The sequence below is a fragment of the Anomaloglossus baeobatrachus genome, chromosome 2 (genome assembly GCF_048569485.1).
Source record: "Anomaloglossus baeobatrachus isolate aAnoBae1 chromosome 2, aAnoBae1.hap1, whole genome shotgun sequence".
Taxonomy (NCBI): Eukaryota; Metazoa; Chordata; class Amphibia; order Anura; family Aromobatidae; genus Anomaloglossus; species Anomaloglossus baeobatrachus.
The window spans coordinates 549,092,904-549,112,972 of record NC_134354.1 but is presented as its reverse complement, the minus strand read 5'-3'; the positions used below and the strand labels follow the sequence as shown (position 1 = coordinate 549,112,972).

Genomic DNA, 20,069 nt, shown 5'->3' with positions numbered 1-20,069 from the left:
AGCGATCACTGCCAAGTCTGGTTGCTAGTGGGATCGCTGGAGCGTCGCAGTGTGACATCTCACTAGCAACCTCCTAGCAACTTACCAGCGATCCCTATCAGGTTGGATCGTTGTTGGGATCGCTGGTAAGTTGTTTAGTGTGACTGGGCCTTTAATCTTCTGCTGCTGCAAGAAGAAGATCGGCGCACATCTGAGCTGTTTTTTACAGCTGTGATGTGTGCCAGCTACGTACGAGCGTAATCGTTATCTGCCCGTGCCGTTAAACCCTAGAACGCATACCCATAGAAATCTACTCACGCACCTGGGGCCTTTTAGGCCTGTTTACAATTATCATGGAATAACTAAAAAAAAATACTTTTCAAAGTTTATTGCAAAGTAAGGATGCATTCCCACTAGCGCTGGGGTCCGCCAGGACGGGATTCCGTAATGGATCTGACCTCCTGGTGACCCCAGCTAAGGCTGGCGGACGCATACCTGGGGCCTCGCAGGCCTGCCAGGTTACCTGTTTTCTATTTTCTGTAAAATTACTTTAGTTAGATTTTTGAAACTCTAGGTATTCCTCAGGTATATAGTTGTTAGTAATTCCAGTTGTTCATATATTTTTATGTTATAGGCATTTCGGTATAACAACCTTTTTTTGGGACTAGTCCATATTCACGCACCTGGGGCCTTTTAGGCCTGTGTGCAAATAATACGGAGTAACTCAAATAAAAATACTTTTCAAAATTTATTTTACAATTGCAAAGTAAGGATGCATTCCCAGTAGCGCTGGGGTCCGCCAGGAGGGGATTCCGTAATGGATCTGACCTCCTGGTAACTCCAGCTAAGGCTGCCGGAATGGCAGGATTCCGCCAGCCTTAGCTGGGGTCACCAGGAGGTCAGATCCATTACGGATCCCCTCCTGACGGACCCCAGCGCTACTGGGAATGCATCCTTACTTTGCAATTGTAAAATAAATTTTGAAAAGTATTTTTATTTGAGTTATTCCGTATTTTTTGCACACAGGCCTAAAAGGCCCCAGGTGCGTGAATATGGGGTAGTCCCAAAAAAAGGTTGTTATACCGAAATGCCTATAACATAAAAATATATTAACAACTGGAAATTACTAACAACTATATACCTGAGAAATACCTAAAGTTTCAAAAATCCAACTAAAGTAATTTTACAGAAAATAGAAAACAGGTAACCTGGCAGGCCTGCGAGGCCCCAGGTATGCGTTCTAGGGTTAACCCCTTAAATGGCACTGTCAATAAGTGACAGCGCTATTATAATCGCGATCGCGGTAAACATTTACTTAACACCGATACCGGAAGTCACGTGACTGATCACGTAACTTCCGGTGAATGTCTTGGTAGCACATGACTCCTGTAGCTCCCATGACTCACTTACCTTTTCATCCAGCCGAGAGCTGGGTGAGACAGGAAATGAGCATATCTGCTGTTTACAGCTGTGTACCTGTGATGAGCAGATATGGAAGAGCGATCAGACAGCTAATCGTTATAGTCCCCTAGAGGACCTAGTAAAATAAAAAAAAAAGTTAAAAAAGTTTAAAAAATAAAAAAAATAAAAAAACCTAAAAGTTTAAATCACCCCCCTTTTACCCCATTGAAAATTAAAGGGTTAAAAAAATATATACACACATTTGGTATCACTGCGTTCAGAAATGCCTGATCTATCAAAATATAAAATCAATTAATCTGATCAATAAACGGCATAGCGGCAAAAATAATTCCAAACGGCAAAATTACGTTTTTTGGTCGCCACAAATTTTGCGCTAAATGCAATAACAGGCGATCAAAACGTAGCATCTGCTCAAAAGTGGTACCGTTTAAAAACGTCAGCCTGAAACGCAAAAAATAAGCCATCAATGAGCCATAGATCACAAAAATTGAGAATGCTATAGGTCACGCATAAAATATGTTTGGTATCTACGAATTCACACGAGCCTGAGGCATCACAGTGACACATTAGTTTTACTATATAGTGAATACAGTGAATAAAATATCTCAAAAACAATAATGCTATTGCACTTTTTTTTTTTTGCAATTTTTCCATATTTGGATTTTTTTTTGATGTTTTCCAGTACACTATATGGTAAAACTCATGATTTTAAAAGTACAGCTCGTTCTGCAAAAAATGAGTCCTCACATGACCATATTGACTGAAAAATAAAAAAGTTATGTCTCTCGGAAGAAGAATGGCGGAAAAAAAAACGGAAAGCGTAAAATCGGCCGGTCGTGAAGGAGTTAAAGCAATGGAAGGCACCAGGACTGGGGCAGCATTATATTGAGGGCAAGCTCACATGTCTCTTAGTATTTAGAATACTTTCCGAATCCATTCATCTGACTAACATGCAGGTGGAGGCCCAGGTTAAAATTTTGCACCAGGGCCCATCGGACTATAGTTAGGCTATGTGCGCACTTTGCATCAAGGTACTTGCAGTTCAAAACGCAAATGGCAAAAACAATTGACATGTTGCTTCTTTAAAAAGCAGAGTTTTTGCCCAAATTTCTGCAACAAAAAACGCAGCGTTTTGAACAGCAAAATGTGCACAAGAAATCCCAAATTCCCATAGACTTTGCTTGAAAAGCAGAACGCAAGTATTTTGGCATTAAAACGCTGCAGTTGAAAAAACAGCGAAAAAGCAGGTAGAAAAGCAGGTAGAAAAGCAAAGTGCGCACATAGCCTGACTCCACTAAAGGGGGCTTTACACGCTGCGACATCGCTAATGCGGAGTCGTTGGGGTCACGGAATTTGTGACGCACATCCGGCCGCAATAGCGACGCCGTTGCGTGTGACACCGATAAGCGATTTTGCATCGTTGCAAAAACGTGCAAAATCGCTAATCGGCGACATGGGGGTCCATTCTTAAAAATCGTTACTGCAGCAGTAACGAAGTTGTTCCTCGTTCCTGCGGCAGCACACATCGCTGCGTGTGACGCTGCAGGAACGAGGAAGCTCCCCTTACCTGCCTCCCGACCGCTATGTGGAAGGAAGGAGGTGGGCGAGATGTTACGTCCCGCTCATCTCTGCCCCTCCGCTGCTATTGGGCGGCGGTTCAGTGACGCTTCAGTGACGTTGCTGTGACGCCGCACGGACCGCCCCCTTAGAAAGAAGGCGGTTCGCCGGTCACAGCTACGTCGCCGGACAGGTAAGTATGTGTGACGGCTCTGGGCGATATTGTGCGGCACGGGCAGCGATTTGCTGCATTGAACAGATGGGGGCGGGTACCCACACTAGCGATATCGGGACCGATATCGCAGTGTGTAAAGTAGCCTTAATTATGCTGCTCTTAGATGGTGAAGGAAAATCCTGATGATTGATTCCCTTTGAAGTAAAAAAAATTCTTGTAGGCACTAGTTGTTGTCTTTCTCAGGATGGACGTGGCACTGCCATTGTTTTCATTTTTCTGTTTCAACGATGGAACAGAGGAACAGAAATAACAACGCAGATGTGAACTTAGGGGCACTTTGCACACTACGACATCGCAAGCCGATGCTGCGATGCCGAGCGCGATAGTCCCCGCCCCCGTCACAGCTGCGATATCCTTGTGATAACTGCCGTAGCGAACATTATCGCTATGGCAGCTTCACATGGACTCACCCGTCCTGCGACCGTCGCTCTGGCCGGCAACCTGCCTCCTTATTAAGGGGGCGGGTCATATGGCGTCACTGCGACGTCACACGGCAGGCGGCCAATAGGAGCCGAGGGGCGGAGATGAGCGGGATGTAAACATCCCGCCCACTTCCTTCCTTCCGCATATCCTACGGAAGCCGCAGTGACGCCGGTAGGAGATGTTCCTCGCTCTTGCGGCTTCACACACAGCGATGTGTGATGCTGCAGGAGCGAGGAACAACATCGGACCATTGCGTCAGCGTAATCATGGACGATGGTCATCGACGCTGCACCGATGATACGATTACGACGCTTTTGCGCTCGTTAATCGTATCATCGAGCCTTTACACACTACGATGTCGCATGCGATGCCGGAAGTACGTCATTTTCAATTTGACCCCACCGACATCGCACCTGCGATGTCGTAGTGTGCAAAGCCCGCCTTAGTCTAAAATTAATAATGTACAACGTGACATAGAAGATCAGACCGGCAGAGAGACGTTGACATTGTTAGTACAATCTCTATACCTTTTCATCTGCATAAAATATAGCAAATTTCTTAGAGTGGCTTCCATTTGTCAAACAGTATTCTATTTTTACAGCTGTACAGTATGAAGGAAAGCATTGTGTGGTTGCCATTACTTAATGATTGATGTGAACTGACAACTTTGAAGAAGTAATACAACAAAATATGGCACAATGCAAGTTTTATTCCTCCCAACTGAGACATGATTTTCTCCAACTGTTACTAAAGATATAATTCTGGCAGCTATATGAGCTGTTCTGCTTCAGCTTTGAGTCTTATAAGAGTTGGCAGGGAGGCAAGAAACATGACATTAGTTTTGTACATCCACAAGCTGATATCTGTACATGAATAAGGATAAAAAGGAATCTGCTTGGTGTTCGTATAGTAAAGCCGATATTATTTATTTACTAAAAACTCATGGTGAGAGATTTCCTAAGACGAGTGAGTCCTTCATCAGTTCGTCCAATCTTGGGATTAAGGTGTATTGAATTTATTAAAGAAGCATCTTGCATTGAACTAAAAACAGAAAATGAAATCTATCATTGCTAAACATAGACTTGTGCTAAACCTTTTTCCTATTTTCTGTCTGTACGTATGTTGCTGACTACATTCTCCTTTGGGTAATCCTTCCTACCCTTCCCAACACTTTTGAAAGCAGGAAATTAATAAGAAGGGACAAAAATGTAGGTGCAAAAATGGTATATAACAAAATATTTAATTTTTTTACATTACAAATAGTGTTTTTTTTACATTTTTACAGGAAATTACATTGATGATGTGACATTTTGTAGATGATGAGCCCATAACATTCCCAAACTTAAAGAAGTATAATAAAAAACAGGTGGTCACTCTCGTCTTATGGTGCTTGAATCCCAGGATGGACTCCACAATAATAAAAGAATTACATCTAGCTTGCTTTTTTCTTTTACTTATGTATTCCATTTTCAAAGTAATACATTAACGCGTACATGGTTTGAGAAAGATCTGTACTTCTGATCGAAACGCATCACTGTATTACTTTGAAGATGGAATAAATAAGGAAAAGAAAAAAGCAAGCTTGATGTGAGTGCCAATCTTTATTCATTCATTCCCAAACTTAAAGGGATTGTCCACTTTTTCTTTAACCCTAGAACGTGCAACCATAACAATCTACCATGGAAAACAAGTAACCTAGCAGGCCTGCGAGGCCCCAGGTATGCGTTCTAGGGTTAAGAACATGTGAGAAGGAATTGATGTTGTGACACTTCATAATATACAGGTGTCACAGGTTCCCTTGTTTTTTAAATCCCCAGATCCTTTTTTGTGCAACCTCCCCCACAGTCTGCACAGATCTCCTGTTCTCAAAAATGAAGGCGCATGTACACAATCCTGCCCATCCAATTGTTAAAAAACGCATATTAAAAACATATTTTATTACTTGGAAAAAGGTTAATGGATAGGTCTGATCACACTTTTCTCCACCAGGATGCATGTTAGAACAGCAGTGCTCTGCAATCTATGAAGACTGCTGCATCAACATGGACGTGGTGCTTGACGAAGTATGAAATCCTATTATACATATATTGCCTTAAAAAAGTATTCAGAACCCATGAATTTTTTCACATTTTTTCACGTTATACCCAAAAACGTAAATTTATTTTAAGGAAATTTTATGTTCACCAATAAGTAGCAAGTATTTGTGAAGTGTAAAAGATATAATACATAGTTATGTCAATATTTTAAATATGTAAATCCAAATATTGTGATGTGCAATTGTATTCAGCCTACCTTAGTCAATACTTTGCTGGACCACCTTTCTCTGTAATTACTGCAGACGTATGTCTGACAGAAAAAAACATCCAGCAGTTCTAAAAATGAACTTTATTTCTTCAGATAAAAGGTGACGTCAAACAAGGAAAAATCCAACATGTAGTGGGTTACGCGCTCCTTAGTCATGCCATGATTAAGAGGCATTTAGCCTTGAAACGTGTCAACCACTACGTTTGATTTTCTCTTGTTTATTTCTTCAGATTAAAAGCAAAGTCAAAGTTAGTATTTTAGAAGTGCTAGTTTATTTTCTGTGGACTTTTATTCTTGATTTTTTTTCCTGTGCACTCTTACGGACAAGTAAGCTGGATTTATTTTATTGTTTGAGGGAGATCTACCAGCTTTTCACATCTAGAGGCTAACATTTTTGAGCATTCTTTGCTCGTTGATATTGGATGGAGAGCGTCTGTGAACAACAGTTTTCCAGTCTTGTTACAGACTCTCAATGGTATTTAGGTCTGGTATTTAACTGGGTAATATAAACACATGAATATGATTTGATCTAACCATCCATTGTGGCTCTGGCAGTATGTTTATGGTTGTTGTCCTGTTGGATGGTGAATTTATACCTCACTCTCAAGTCTTTTGCAGTCTCTAACAGCTTTTCCTCAAGAATTGCCCTGTACTTGGCTCCATCCATCTTTCCATCAACTTTGACAGATTTTCCCATTTGAGATGTGGACTTTTGCAGCTCCTCCAGAATGACCATATGCCTCTTGGGTGCTTCTCTAGTGCTCTCCTTGTTTGGAATGTCAGTCTAGGTGGACAGCAATGTATTAGTAGATTTGTAGTTGTACCTTGTCACAGTACATGTTGGCATTCATGGTTTTCTCAATGAACTGTAGCTCACCATAGCTGGCAGCACTCATATAGCCCCAAACCATGACACTCCCACCACCATGCTTGACTGTTGGAAAAACACTTGTCTGTCTCCTCCTTATCTGGTTGCTGTCACACATGCTGGCACCATCTGAAACAAATAAGTTTATTTTGGTCTCATCAGACCACAAGACACAGTTCCAATAATCCTTGTCCTTAATCTGCTTTTTTACAGCAAACTGTTTGCGGGCTTTTTTGTGCATCATCTTTAGAAGGCATGACATGTAGACCAATTTGATGCAGTGTGCAGCATATGGTCTGAGCACCTATAGGTGGACTCCCCACCCCTGTAACCTCTGCAGCAATCCTGGCAGTACCCATGTCTATTTTGAAAAGACAACCTCTGTCTATGACACTGAGCACATGCAGTCAACTTCTTTGGTCGACCACGGTGAGGCCTGTTCTGAGTGGAACCTGTCTTGTTAAACTTCTGTATAGTCTTGGCCATCATGCAGCTCAGTTTTAGAGTGTTGACAATCTTTTTATAGCCTAGAAAATCTTTATGTAGAGCAACAATTCTTTTTTACGGATATTAAGAAAATTCTTTGTCATGAGTTGCCATGCTGAACTTGTAGTAAGCAGTATGAGCGATAACACCAAATTTAACATGCCTGCACCCCATTTACACTTGAGACCTTTTAACACTAATGAGCCACATGACAATGGGGAGTAAAAATGGCTAATTGGGCATAATTGATGCGCAAGCAAGATCATCACTGTTCGATACTCAAACGAGCATCAGGGAGCTTGTGCAATTGAATATCGCGGGTGCTCAAGCGAAAGCTTGAGTCCTCGCCCTGCATGTTTCATGGCTGTTAGACAGCCAATAAACATGCAAAGTTTGCCCAACATGCACGGTAATGCAATAGCTATGTTGGCTACTGGTATTACTGTGTTTAGCTGGCCATACCACGTCATCGGGTCTTATAAAAGCCCTGGTGGTACAATGCTTGTCACAGCATCCTCTGGAAGCAGTTCAGGAAGAGTTGATGTAGGAGGAAAAGCTTAGAATACGGGGGGTTGTACACTTGCACCCTTTAGTCCCTTTCACTTGGCACTAAAGTGTGTTTTTAGCATTGTTTAACTTAATAAATAGTTTAATAAATGGCGTGGGCGCCCCCTATTTTGATAACCAATGTGAAGCAGATAGCTGCAGGCTTGTATTATCAGGCTGGGAAGGCTATGGTTACTTGGCACTTCCCAGCCTAAAAATAGCAGCTCGCAGCCACCCCAGAATTTATGAATCCATAGCCTCATGAGTTCTGGTGCTTCGACCCTGCTCTTCCCGATTGCCCTGGTAGTTAATGGGGTTGATGTCAGTTGCGAATTGTTAGTAATGGAGAGGCATCTGTCTCACACACCCCCATTACTAACTCAGTAAGTGTAAGTTCCATGATTCTCCAACGTAATCCATGCTGTACTCATCCCACAATGTCCTCCAAATTGGTATTCCAACCTATGGCGCCTCGTTCAGAGAACAAGGCACCAATGATCACTCCTGGTCAGCGCCAGACCTGGAATTTCTCACTCTTGGTGACGTCCGTAACTTAGTGACATCACAGAACTGATCTTTGTGTGTGCTCTCTATGTCACAACCAAAGTCTCAGGGTTGCCAAAGTATAGGACATTTCTGGTATTAACTTATCAAACATCTTATTTATATGCATTAGATCACATACTCATATATGGTATATACTGTTTAGCAAAGTATCAGTATTAAACTAGGTACCCACTTTGGATCTTCCACAAGTTTCATGACTTTTACTAGACAAAAATATTTCACCATGACTGCTATTTTTTTTGGGATAAAATGACAGCCAATAGAAGACAAACCAAACAAACTCCACTATGGTTATGGTTTGGTGTTTTTTTTTATGTCTGCCATTGAACTGTGCAGTTTCTTGCTGGAGGTTAGTTTTTCTTTTCCTATACTAGAATAGAAAAACGTCAAGAACGGAACTTCAAACAATGGTGTGATGATAGTCTTCTCTCGAATCTCTCATATATTTTGCATAACCATAACCACGTCTGTTGTGCTAATAATGGAGCCCAGTACCACATAAAGGCCAGATGTCACCACATTACATTACAATGGCCTTACAGTTTGACTTGAATTAAATTGCGCCAGATGGTTATTGTAAATTGTGTGTAATTCTTTATTAAACTCTATTTCAGACCTACATTGGGAATATTTTGCTGCTAGTTAATCCTTACAAAGATCTCCCAATCTACTCATCTCTGGTAAGAGCTTATTTTTAGGTTAGTAAAGTCATTTTTGCTGCTGTTTCATGAAGTTTGTAATCAGCTTTTTTCATTAACCTATGCTTTTTCTCATACAAATTGTCTTTTGTGAATTTTTATTTTGTAGAAACGGTGACTAAACAAATATTTAAAAAAAAAACTCTCACCAGGTCTCAACAACTGGATGCCATTGTGCATTTTATTAGACTGACTTTTATGTCAATTGTTTTAAATAAAACATTTTTTTAATAAATCATAGAACAAAAAAATGTGAAAAATCTTAACTCCTTTAGTTATCCTGAATGTCCACTAAGACCATGAATAAAATCTCCTACATACAAATTCCTCATTTAGGAGAGCAGTTTGCTTACTAGGTAAAATTGTACAACAGGATTTAATTTTCTAGAAAAAAAAATAATTAAAGCACGAAAATAACTAAAGCTAGAACATGATACCAAAAAAGCACTTTAGCAAGTCAGTGACATTGAAAGTTTATGCTTAAATCCGGTTTGAGATTCTAAATTATCTTTTTTCTACTTTTCCTATCTCTAGGTTACTCAGTTATACCATAATATCTCTGGACGCTTGTGCTCTTCGCTTCCTCCTCACATATTTGCTTGTTCAGAGAGGGCTTACCATATGGTTTTCCAAGAGAGAAGACCTCAGTGCTTTATCATAAGGTACTGCCTGCCTGGTATTAGCATATTTAATTTGTTTGTGTTGTTAAGAGGACTGTGTGCGGCATTGTGCATGTATTATCTCATGACCTTGTAGAGAAGTGGGCTTAGAATAGTAAATGGTGATAGAAAGACATCTTTGCATTGGTTATGCTCAGCTGAATATTCATTGTATAATTAGCTCTATGTGTTATTGTAGGTGCAGTAAGCCATTGGCCCAATATTAATTATACAGTAAACCCAGCCATACAAGCTTATCTGAGTTCCATTTTCATTACTGCTTGTTGAAATGAAGGTCAGAGATGTGTGTTCTCCTTATAAATCTTGTGAACTCCACATTGCCACTATTTTGTAACACTTAATAAAGCAGAAATATATATATATATATATATATATATATATATATATATATATATATATATATATATATATATATATACACACACACCCATCATTGGTTCAAGATGGAAAGGGGTCCCATTTTTTAATAATTTTACATTATTATGAGATTTTGCATGGCAAAAGGCCTATTCTTGCATTTGTTTGTATCCACTACTATAAATATATAGTCCATTGTATAGAAAGCGGTGCCAACGCATATGGAGATCTTGGCTCTACGAGATCTTAATATGTGCATGCGCTGCCTCCATATCCATTTTCCTGAAGCCCATCAAGTCCACTCCCTGAAGATAAATGGCACCTACATTGCATCGCTCTGACCCCCCCTCCTCCCAGCCCCGGGTTAACAGCATTGACTCACTTGTGCAGCCACCAACATTCTTCAGCTAAGACCTTGCTTCATGTGACCCCATTCCACCAGTGTGCCCTCCCTGCCCTGGTGAGCTATATCCTGATTAGTAAACAAACTCTAGGATTATAAGATGTATCCCAATTTTAGCATTAAAAAATATTTTTTTTCTTATTTTCTCCCTTTAAATTTGCGGTGCGTCTCATAATCCGGTGCATCTTTCAATCTGCAAAATTTGGTAGATGAAAACCTTGATTTAAGTGCTCAGCATAGAGCAGAAGATAAATGTAATCTGATACAAAATGTTCTGCACCCAAATTGCCACCAAGTAGCATTAAATCCAACCAACAAAAACACAAGTAACCACTCTGGTCTGTCATCTGTTAATGGAAATATTGGGGGCTTCCATATTACTGGTAGCAGAAAGGCTCTGGAAAAATGCTATGGCTCTCCCCCTCAAATAAGAAAACCAGCAAAATCTGCACTCCCAAATCCAAATGCCCCTCTCCCTTCTGAGCACCACAATGTGCCTAAATTACAGTTAGCATATACATGTTTGGGATTGTTGTAGTGAAGAGAGCTCTCTTAATTTAAGTAGTGCAGGTATCAAGAAGCACAAGCTGGCCACAGTGTACAGGAACTACAAGGCACTGGGCACGACAAGGATCTATTTGCAATTTTTAATTCTGCAACATTTACTGCGTTTGACACCATGGTTATTTTTCCAGAAACAAAATCGTCACTACCTCCGTAGATGAATTCCCAGAGGGGTGTAATATCTAAAATGTGGTCATTTGAAGTTTTTTTGTTTCTGTTCTTTCACTAAGGGGCTCTGCACATGTGGCCTGCAAATTATTCTAGGAAAATCTGTGCTCCAAAGATCAAATGGTGCTTCCAAGCCCTGTGATGTGGCCAAATAGTACTGTACTGTCATATGTGGGGTATTGCTACATTCAACAGAATTGTGTAACACATAATAGGGCCTTTTTTACCTATTCCCCTTGTGAAAATTGGAAATCTGGAGTTAAAGCAACAATTTAGTGGTAAAAATGTAATTATTTTTTGTTCACTGCACAATAGTATGACATTTTGTAACACACCTGTGGTGTCAAGGTGCTCACTGCACTCCTAGATAAATTGAGGCGTGAAGTTTGTAAAATAGGGTCACTTGTTGGGGGTTTCTGCTGTTCTGGCGCCTCAGGGGCTCTGCCAATTTGGCATGGCACCCGCAAACCATTCCAACTAAATCTGAACTCAAATATTGTGTTTCTTCTCGCCTTCATTTTGAACTATGACTCAAAAGAGTTTTCGACAACATATGGAATATTGGTGGTCCTTCCCTTCCGGGCCCTGCCGTATGCCCAAACAGTAATTTACCTATACATATGGGGTATTAGTGTACTCAGGTGAAATTGCACAATGGGTTATCTTGTCCATTATCTCCTGTTACTCCAATGAATTTGAAAAATTTGGGGTTAAAGTAACAGTTTTGTGGTTAAAAATGTATTTTTTTATTTCACTGCTGTTATAAAATTCTGTGAAACCTCTGGGGGTTCAAGGTGCTCACCAAATGTTTAGATAAATTCTTTGAGGGGTCTAGTTTCCAAAATAGGATCCCTTGTGGGGGAGCTCCGCTGTTTAGGCACTTCAGGGGCTTTGCCAATGGGACATGGCACCTATAAACCATTCTAACTATATCTGAAGTCAAATATGGCGCTCCTTACCTTCTTCACTTTGTACTGTACAAAAAAAAGTAGTTTTTGACTACATTTGGAGTATTGGCATATTCTGGAGAAATTGCACAACAAATTGTCAGGTCCATTATCTCCTGTTAGTGAATTTGAAAAATTTGGGGTTAAAGCAACAGTTTTGTGGTTAAAAATGTATTTTTCACTTTCATGGCTCAATGTTATAAAATTCTTAAAATTCCGTGAAGCACCTGTTTGGTGAGCATTCAAGGTGCTCACCAAACATCTAGATAAATTCTTTGAGGGATCTAGTTTCCAAAATGGGGTCACTTGTGGGGGAGCTCCACTGTTTAGGCACATCAGGGGCTCTCCAAACGAGATATGGCATCCTCTATCTATTCGAGACAATTTTGCATTCAAAAAGTCAAATGGTGCTACGTCACTTCCGATCCCTGCCGTGCGCCTAAACAGTAGATTTCCACCACACATGTAGAATCAGTGTACTCAGAAGAAATTGCACAACAAAATATATGGTGCATTTCTCCTGTTACCCTTGTGAAAATAAAAAAAATTGATGATAAAGCAACAGTTTTGTTGTAAAAATATATTTCTTTGTTTTCACTGCTCAATGTAATTTCTGTTATTAATCCGTTAATCCGTTAATTCTGTTAAGAACCTGGAGGTTTAAGATGATCATTAAACATCTAAAAAATTCAATGAGGGGTCCAGTTTCCAAAATGGGGTCAGTTATCGGGGAGCTCCACTTTTTAGGCACATCCGGGGCCCTCTAAACATGACCTGGCATCTATTTCAGACAATTTTGCATTCAAAATCTCAAATAGCGCTCCTTCCATTCTGAGCCATGCCGTGCGCCCAAACAATAAATTTCCACCACATATGTGGTATCGGCATACTCAGTAGAAATTGCATAACAAATTTATGGTGCATTTTCTCTTGTTACCCTTGTAAAAATGCAAAATTTGGGTCTACAAATAACATTTTTGTGGGAAAAGTAAAATTTTCATTTTTTCCTTCCACATTTCTTTAGTTCCTGTGAAGCAACTAAATGGTTAATAAGCTTGTTAAATGTGGTTTTGAGCAGTTTGAGGGGTACAATTTTGAGAATGGTGTCACTTTTGGGTATTTTCCGTCACCTAAGCATCTCAAAGTCACTTCAAATATGATGTGGTCCGTAAAAAAAATGGTTTTGTAAATTTTGTAGGAAAAAATTGAGAAATTGCTGAAAAACTCTTCTAACTTCCTAACAAAAAAATTATGTTTCAAAAATGGTGTTGATGGAAAGTAGACATGTGGGAAATTTTATTTGTTAACTATTTTGTTTGACATAACTCTCTGGTTTTAGGACATAAAAATTCAAAGTTTGAAAATTGCAATTTTTTTTTTCACAAATAAACCCGAAAAATATTGTCCTAAGTTTACCACTATTATGAAGTACAATATGTCACAAAAATAAATGTCAGAATCACTGGGATCCATTGAAGCATTCCAGAGTTATAACCTCATAAAGTGACACTTGTCAAAATTGAAAAAAATGGCCTGGTCATGAAGGTGAAAACTGACTGAGGGGTGAAGGAGTTAAAGAGTGACAATAAAACATACAAAATAGAAGATAAAATGCCTTTTAAAGGAAAAATATGTGAGGAAACATTCTTTCTTATATAATGACTTATATACTACTATATAACTTCTATATAAGGCAAATCAAAAAGAAAAAAAAATGCCTCCTCCACTCCTTAGACTATCTCCAAATATAGCATTCTTTAAAAAATGCAGCAGTTTTCTATTTCAGTCAGGAAAAAAAAAATTGTGTGCATTAGATTTGTGAAACCTAATAACTTTTGCTAGTACGGTAAAAATCAGCTTTTAATTTACATAAAGCTCATTAAAATCTCTGCAAAAATCATACCAAAATTGCAATGTGTGAACAAAGCCTTAATACCCAGGCTATAGATGACAGAAGTAGAACTTAAAACTAAATCAAATGTTCCTTTTTCCTGGTTTATTCCCGTGTACCACTTCCCATCCAAAAAAGTGTATTGTCCATGGAATTGAGCCAAATCTGAGGCTTGCGGTCTACAGTCACTTTTCCCTCCCTGCTTAAGTTGATTCCATGGGTTTTTAGTGCTGCTGGGGGCATAATAACTGATAGTCATATCCACTTGTGATCTGAAAAAGCTGACAAGCTAACTGTTCTGAAAATGAACAATGCCTGAATTGGTTCAAACTTCTCAACTCTACTGGATAACAGCAGCAGAACATAAATCAAAATCAAATGTTCCTTTTTTCTGGTGTATTCCCATGCACCCCTTCTCATCCAAAAAGGATATATGGTTAATGGTTTATTCTTTTCCTTGTCTTCCTTCATTATATCAACAGGGTCATCAGGTAGCCCTCAATCATAAATTTTAGAGAGCCATTAGGCGGCCCTCACTCAGAAATTTGTATAATCCTTGGAGTTGAGCCGAATCTGAGGCTCGTAGGTTTCAGCCACTGCTCCATCCCTGCTTAAGTTGATTCTGTGGGTTTTTAGTGCCACTGAGGGCATAATAACTAATAGGCATATTCGCCTGTCAAATGAAAATGCTGAGAAGCCAACTGTTCTGAAAATGATCAAGGCCTGGATTGACAATGACTTCTCAATCCCAGTGAATGACAGCAGAGGAACATAAAGCCAATTCAAATGTTTGCTTTTTTCTGGTGTATTCTCATGCACCCCTTCTCCCCCCAAAAAGGGTATATGGTGCATGTTTTTATATTTTTCTTGTCCTCCTCTTCTACCATATCCACAGAGTCATTATGCAGCACTCGCTCCAAAATGTTTACTCGCCACAGACTTGAGCCAAATCAGAGTCTTGCAAACTGCATTCACAACTCCCTCCATGTTTAAGTTGATTCTGTGGGTTTTTAGTGCTGCTGGGGGCATAATAACTGATAGGCAGATCCGCCTGTCAATGAGAATACTGATACACTGACTTTTTTCAAAATCAACAAGACTTAGATTGACCCCGACTTCTCAACACCAGCAGATAACAACGGTGGAACATAAAGCCGATTCAAATGTTCTTTTTTTTCTGGTGAATTCCCATGCAGCTTTTCCCAACCAAAAAAGGGTATACGATTCATGGTTTATTATTTTTATTATCCTTTTCCTCCTACTCCACCATGTGAACAAAGTCATCGTGTAGCCCTTGTTATAAATTTTTAGAATGTCAACATCATGCAGCGCCTTCTAAAAAATTTTAGAGGCTCAGCAGGCAGCCCTAACACATACATTTTGGAGGACTAGCAGGTGGCCCTCCCCAAGAAATATTTTTCAGGACTACATTTTTTTTTTTTTAAATAAAACCATATAGTTTGCAGGTGGGAGCACAACAAACACAGAGACCTAACTTCTTGTCCCACTTTTCAGGGGTATGCGAACAACACTATTGAAGCCAGAAAAGGTAGTCAGTTGGCTGGCAGATAATGGTTCCAATTAGTTTCCCACAACACCCTGTCTTCCAAATGGTCCAGTCTTAGAAGCTAAGAGTCTGGACCAAATAATCCTCAACCTGATCCTCCTTCCTTCCACAATGGCGAGTCCCTGGAGACAAGTGAACCCACATTTGAACACTCTGAGGAGCGAGTCTTTACATTTCCATTGATTGATTCTGGCTAGGGATGAGCAAACCCGAACTGTAAAGTAAACTTTAAACTGTAAAGGTTCGTACCAAAAACCATGTGTCCGGGTCTTGGACCCAAACATGGACTTCTAACTCTATATCCATCTTCCTGTTCATGTGTGCTATCCAAATAAAGCCTGTTGAAAGGCAGTAGCACAGGCAATCACCAAGCTTTTGGGCTTTGGGCAATTCCAGAGCCATCACAGCCATGCCAAGTATTGACATGGCTGTGATTGGGCCATGCACCATGTGACCCGGCTTGTAAAAAGGCAAGATCATGGGCTGCACAGCCATTTTGTTGTGAATAGTGTAGGGATAGGACACAATTGGAGTGAGGGAAAGTGATAAGTTCCAATGTCAGGGGTCTGCTGATGACCCCTGTATCTGTAAAAACAGTACTCCTGTGTAAACTAGCCCATCTGTGGTATTAGTGTATATAGCAAACGCAATAGCATGATCTCAGGTTCAAGTCCTCCTCAGGGAATTAACTAATACAGTGAAAAGAAAAAGTTTAACATTTTTTTTTAAAACATTTATATAAAAGTTCAAATCCACCCCCCTTTTATATATGGTGAGATTTCCTGTTTGATTGGACTCCTTGTTACTGGGTCCTGACCTGTACCCTCCCCCGTTCGGCCGTCTGTCTCGGTCCCTGACTTCCCGCTCTTGTCATTTGTTTACCCATCCTGGTTCATCCTTCTTCCCGTGTTTGTGTCTCCTCACCCTCCGGTCTTGTCTTCTGTCCCCTGTGCCCCTTGTGTTTCCCTCTGCATACCTGATCTCCCGACATCCAAATTCGGTTCTGTTTTCTGACCTGACTTTGATGAAGGCCAAAGCAAGAGAAGGTGGTCGTTCCAAGTCTTTGATTTCAAGAATATTGCATCTTTACAGCATCACAAACTCTTTCAAGTCCTCCAAGAATGCTGGTCGCCCTCGAAAGAAAAATACAAGAGAGGACTGGTTAATGGGGAGAATCTCCATGGGTAATCATTTCAACACTGCAGCTAGAATTGCTCACCAGTTCAGCACAGAATAGGGTATGGATCTATCTTGTCATGCGGTGTCACAACATTTAAGAGCATTTGGTCCGAAATCCCCCTCTGCAGTGACGTAACCTCTCAGCAGAAAGAATCAAAAGACTAGACTCGCTTTTGGTGAGGAGCATATTGTGTGGACAAAGGAGAAGTAGTCACAGTTCATTTTAGTGATGAAAGCAAGTTTAATTTATTTGGGTCTGATGAAAAACATTATGTTAGTCGACAAACTGGGGAAAGACTGAGCTCAAAGTGTGTTAAGAAGTCACTGAAAGGTGGTGAAGGAGGTGTCATGGTTTAGGGAGTGTTTTATGCAGCAGGAGTTGGACCTCTCATACAGCTACATGGCAGAGTGAATGCAAGTGTTTATCAGAACCTTCTTCAACAACACATAGTTCTTAACTTGCATTCATCACTCAATCAGCCAGCAGTTTTCATGCAGGACAATGCCCCCTGTCACACAACAAAATGGGTATAGCAGTTCCTTGAAACAGAAAACATTGAAACAGTGAAATGGCCAGCCCAGAGTCCTGCTCTAAACCCAAAACAAAACCTCTGGAAAATCCTTGGTAACAAAGTCATGGCCAAGAAACCTACAACAGTCAAAGAACTGTGGAAGAGACTGGAATAAGGGTGGATCAAAATTAAACCAGAGCAGTGTGATAGACTAGTGATATCCTGTGGCCGCAGATGTGCTGAAGTCATTCAGAGCAAAGGCCTGTACACTTCCTACTGATTAGTGACAGTTGTTACCTTCAGAAAAATTAGTTATAATCTTTCTCTGTTACAGTCATTGCTGTTCTCTAATTATGATCAACACGTTCAGTGTACCTTAAAAGTAGTCCCAAATTACATGGAGGGTATTGGCATACTTAGGTAAAATTAAGGAACAAATTGTTTGGTCAAATCTATCCTATTAGCCATTTTAAAAATTAAAACGTTGGGTCTAAAACAACATTTTAGTGAAAGAAAAATAATTATTCTTTCTTACATGCCCAATAGTATAAGATTCTGTGGCACACCTGTGGTGCCAATATGCTCACTACATTCATAGATGAATTCATTGAGGGGTATACTTTCTAAAATAGCGTCAGTTATCGGGGTCCTGCTTTCTGACATGTTAGGGGCTTTGCCAAAGTGACATGGCAAACTATTCCAACTAAATAAGAACTCTATTATGGCGGTCCTTTCTTTACATAAATAAGTGACACTAGGGATTTTGTTCTGTTTTTCTGTGAGGAGGATATTTGATATTATTTTTCTAATGGAACTTGCATAACCTAGAAAACTCTCTACACCTACTTGGTCTACATAAAGGGTTATTCCCATCTCCAAGATCCTATTCCAATATGTAGAAGGTGTAATAATAATAATATTAGTAAATACCTCTGCAGTCTTGCAGCACTGGGGTCCTGGGTTCGAATCCCACCAAGGACAACAGCTGCAAGGAGTTTGTATGTTCTCTTTGTGTTTGCATGGGTTTCCTCCCGGTACTCCTGTTTCCTCCCACACTCAAAAGAACTTCTTATCTTTTAGATTTAGGAATTTAGATTGTGAACCCCAATGGGGACAGTGTTCTTGATGTATGTAAACCGCTGCGGAATATGTTAGCGCTATATAAAAATAAAGATTTATTTATTTATTTTACCTCCAATTAGAAATGCAATATAGTTCTTCTGATTCACTATGTCACTTACCTTCATGTGCAAGGCACTGCAGGACCTTAGGTATCCATAATTATGACCACAAGCAACTAACTGTCACTATTTACAAAAAAGTGAGCCGGAGTATGAGATGGTATACATGGAACTTGTGAGACCATGTTCACACTGGCCATGAGACAAAGAGAAACCAAGGAAACAATTGTGAAAACATACCCTGCTGTAACTAAATAAAAGCATAGTGCATATAAACATAGGGTACTTAGTAAACACTGTTTTTGATCAAAAAAAGCATAAAGCTATCCCACCAAACGCCAAGGTGTACCCAGTTGGGATAGTACCTACACTCTCTAATATTAAAACCTTACCATGGGTCTAAAATAGGCCTCAATGTGGCTAAGGGCTGAGAGCGACCGGGTCCCAACAGGACACACACAGTCGGGGGATTCACAGAATGAAATGTCCAGCTCGCTGAGAAGGGGGCCACTCCCTGTTTGTACTGAATACAAAAAAACTACATAAAAACAAAAAAGTGAGCCGGAGTATGAGATGGTATACATGGAACTTGTGAGACCATGTTCACATTGGCTATGAGACAAAGAGAAACCAAGGAAAAAATTGTGAAAACATACCCTGCTGTAACTAAATAAAAGCATAGTGTATATAAACATAGGGTACTTAGTAAACACTGTTTTTGATCAAAAAAAGCATAAAGCTATCCCACCAACGCCAAGGTGTACCCAGTTGGGATAGTACCTACACTCTCTAATATTAAAACCTTATCATGGGTCTAAAATAGGCCTCAATGTGGCTAAGGGCTGAGAGCGACCGGGTCCCAAAAACAGTGTTTACTAAGTACCCTATGTTTATATGCACTATGCTTTTATTTAGTTACAGCAGGGTATGTTTTCACAATTTTTTCCTTGGTTTCTCTAACTGTCACTATATACGTGGATGGCTAATGCTCTGCACATGAGGTATGCGACATAGTGAATCAGAAGAACTATACTACATTTTTAATTAGAAGCATTTGCTAATATTATTATTATGCCTACTTATTAGGATAAGAGCTTGGAGATGGCAATAACCCTTTAAGGCACAATTTTACATTCCCACTCAATGCAAATTTTGCAGTGGATATTATCATAAAAGCAATTTCTTAAAAAACTTAAAAGTAATGATGATGAAAAGGCAGAAACATATTAGCTTTTTATCACACAAAACTAATTTCAGAATTTACAAACAACCTCCTTATAGAGTAAAGCCAACTGTAAAAATATGTAGGGCAGAAATATACTGTAAGAGCAAAATAAAATAAAGGAGGAAATATGCACTGAGTAGTTTAAGTTATATTATAGACACAATATTAGGCATATTCTAAAATTTCTGTCAGTGTCTGAGTACACATAATTTGAGGTGTATCAAGGCATGGGTCTACATCAGTGGTTCCAAAACTCCAGTCCTCATGACCTCCAACAGGTCATGTTTTTAGGATTTCCTTAATATAGCAC

The 20,069-nt window shown here is 39.8% G+C and overlaps 1 protein-coding gene across 2 annotated transcripts in view; it reads left to right on the top strand.

Moving 5' to 3' along the window:
* MYO16 (myosin XVI) overlaps nt 1-20,069 on the top strand; it is a 926,147-nt gene that overhangs the window by 559,084 nt on the left and 346,994 nt on the right. For both annotated transcript variants that reach the window (XM_075336677.1, XM_075336676.1), the window contains exons 12-13: nt 9,002-9,067; nt 9,620-9,747. In XM_075336677.1, the coding sequence (XP_075192792.1) occupies nt 9,002-9,067; nt 9,620-9,747 (194 nt within the window). The remainder of the gene's footprint in view (nt 1-9,001; nt 9,068-9,619; nt 9,748-20,069) is intronic.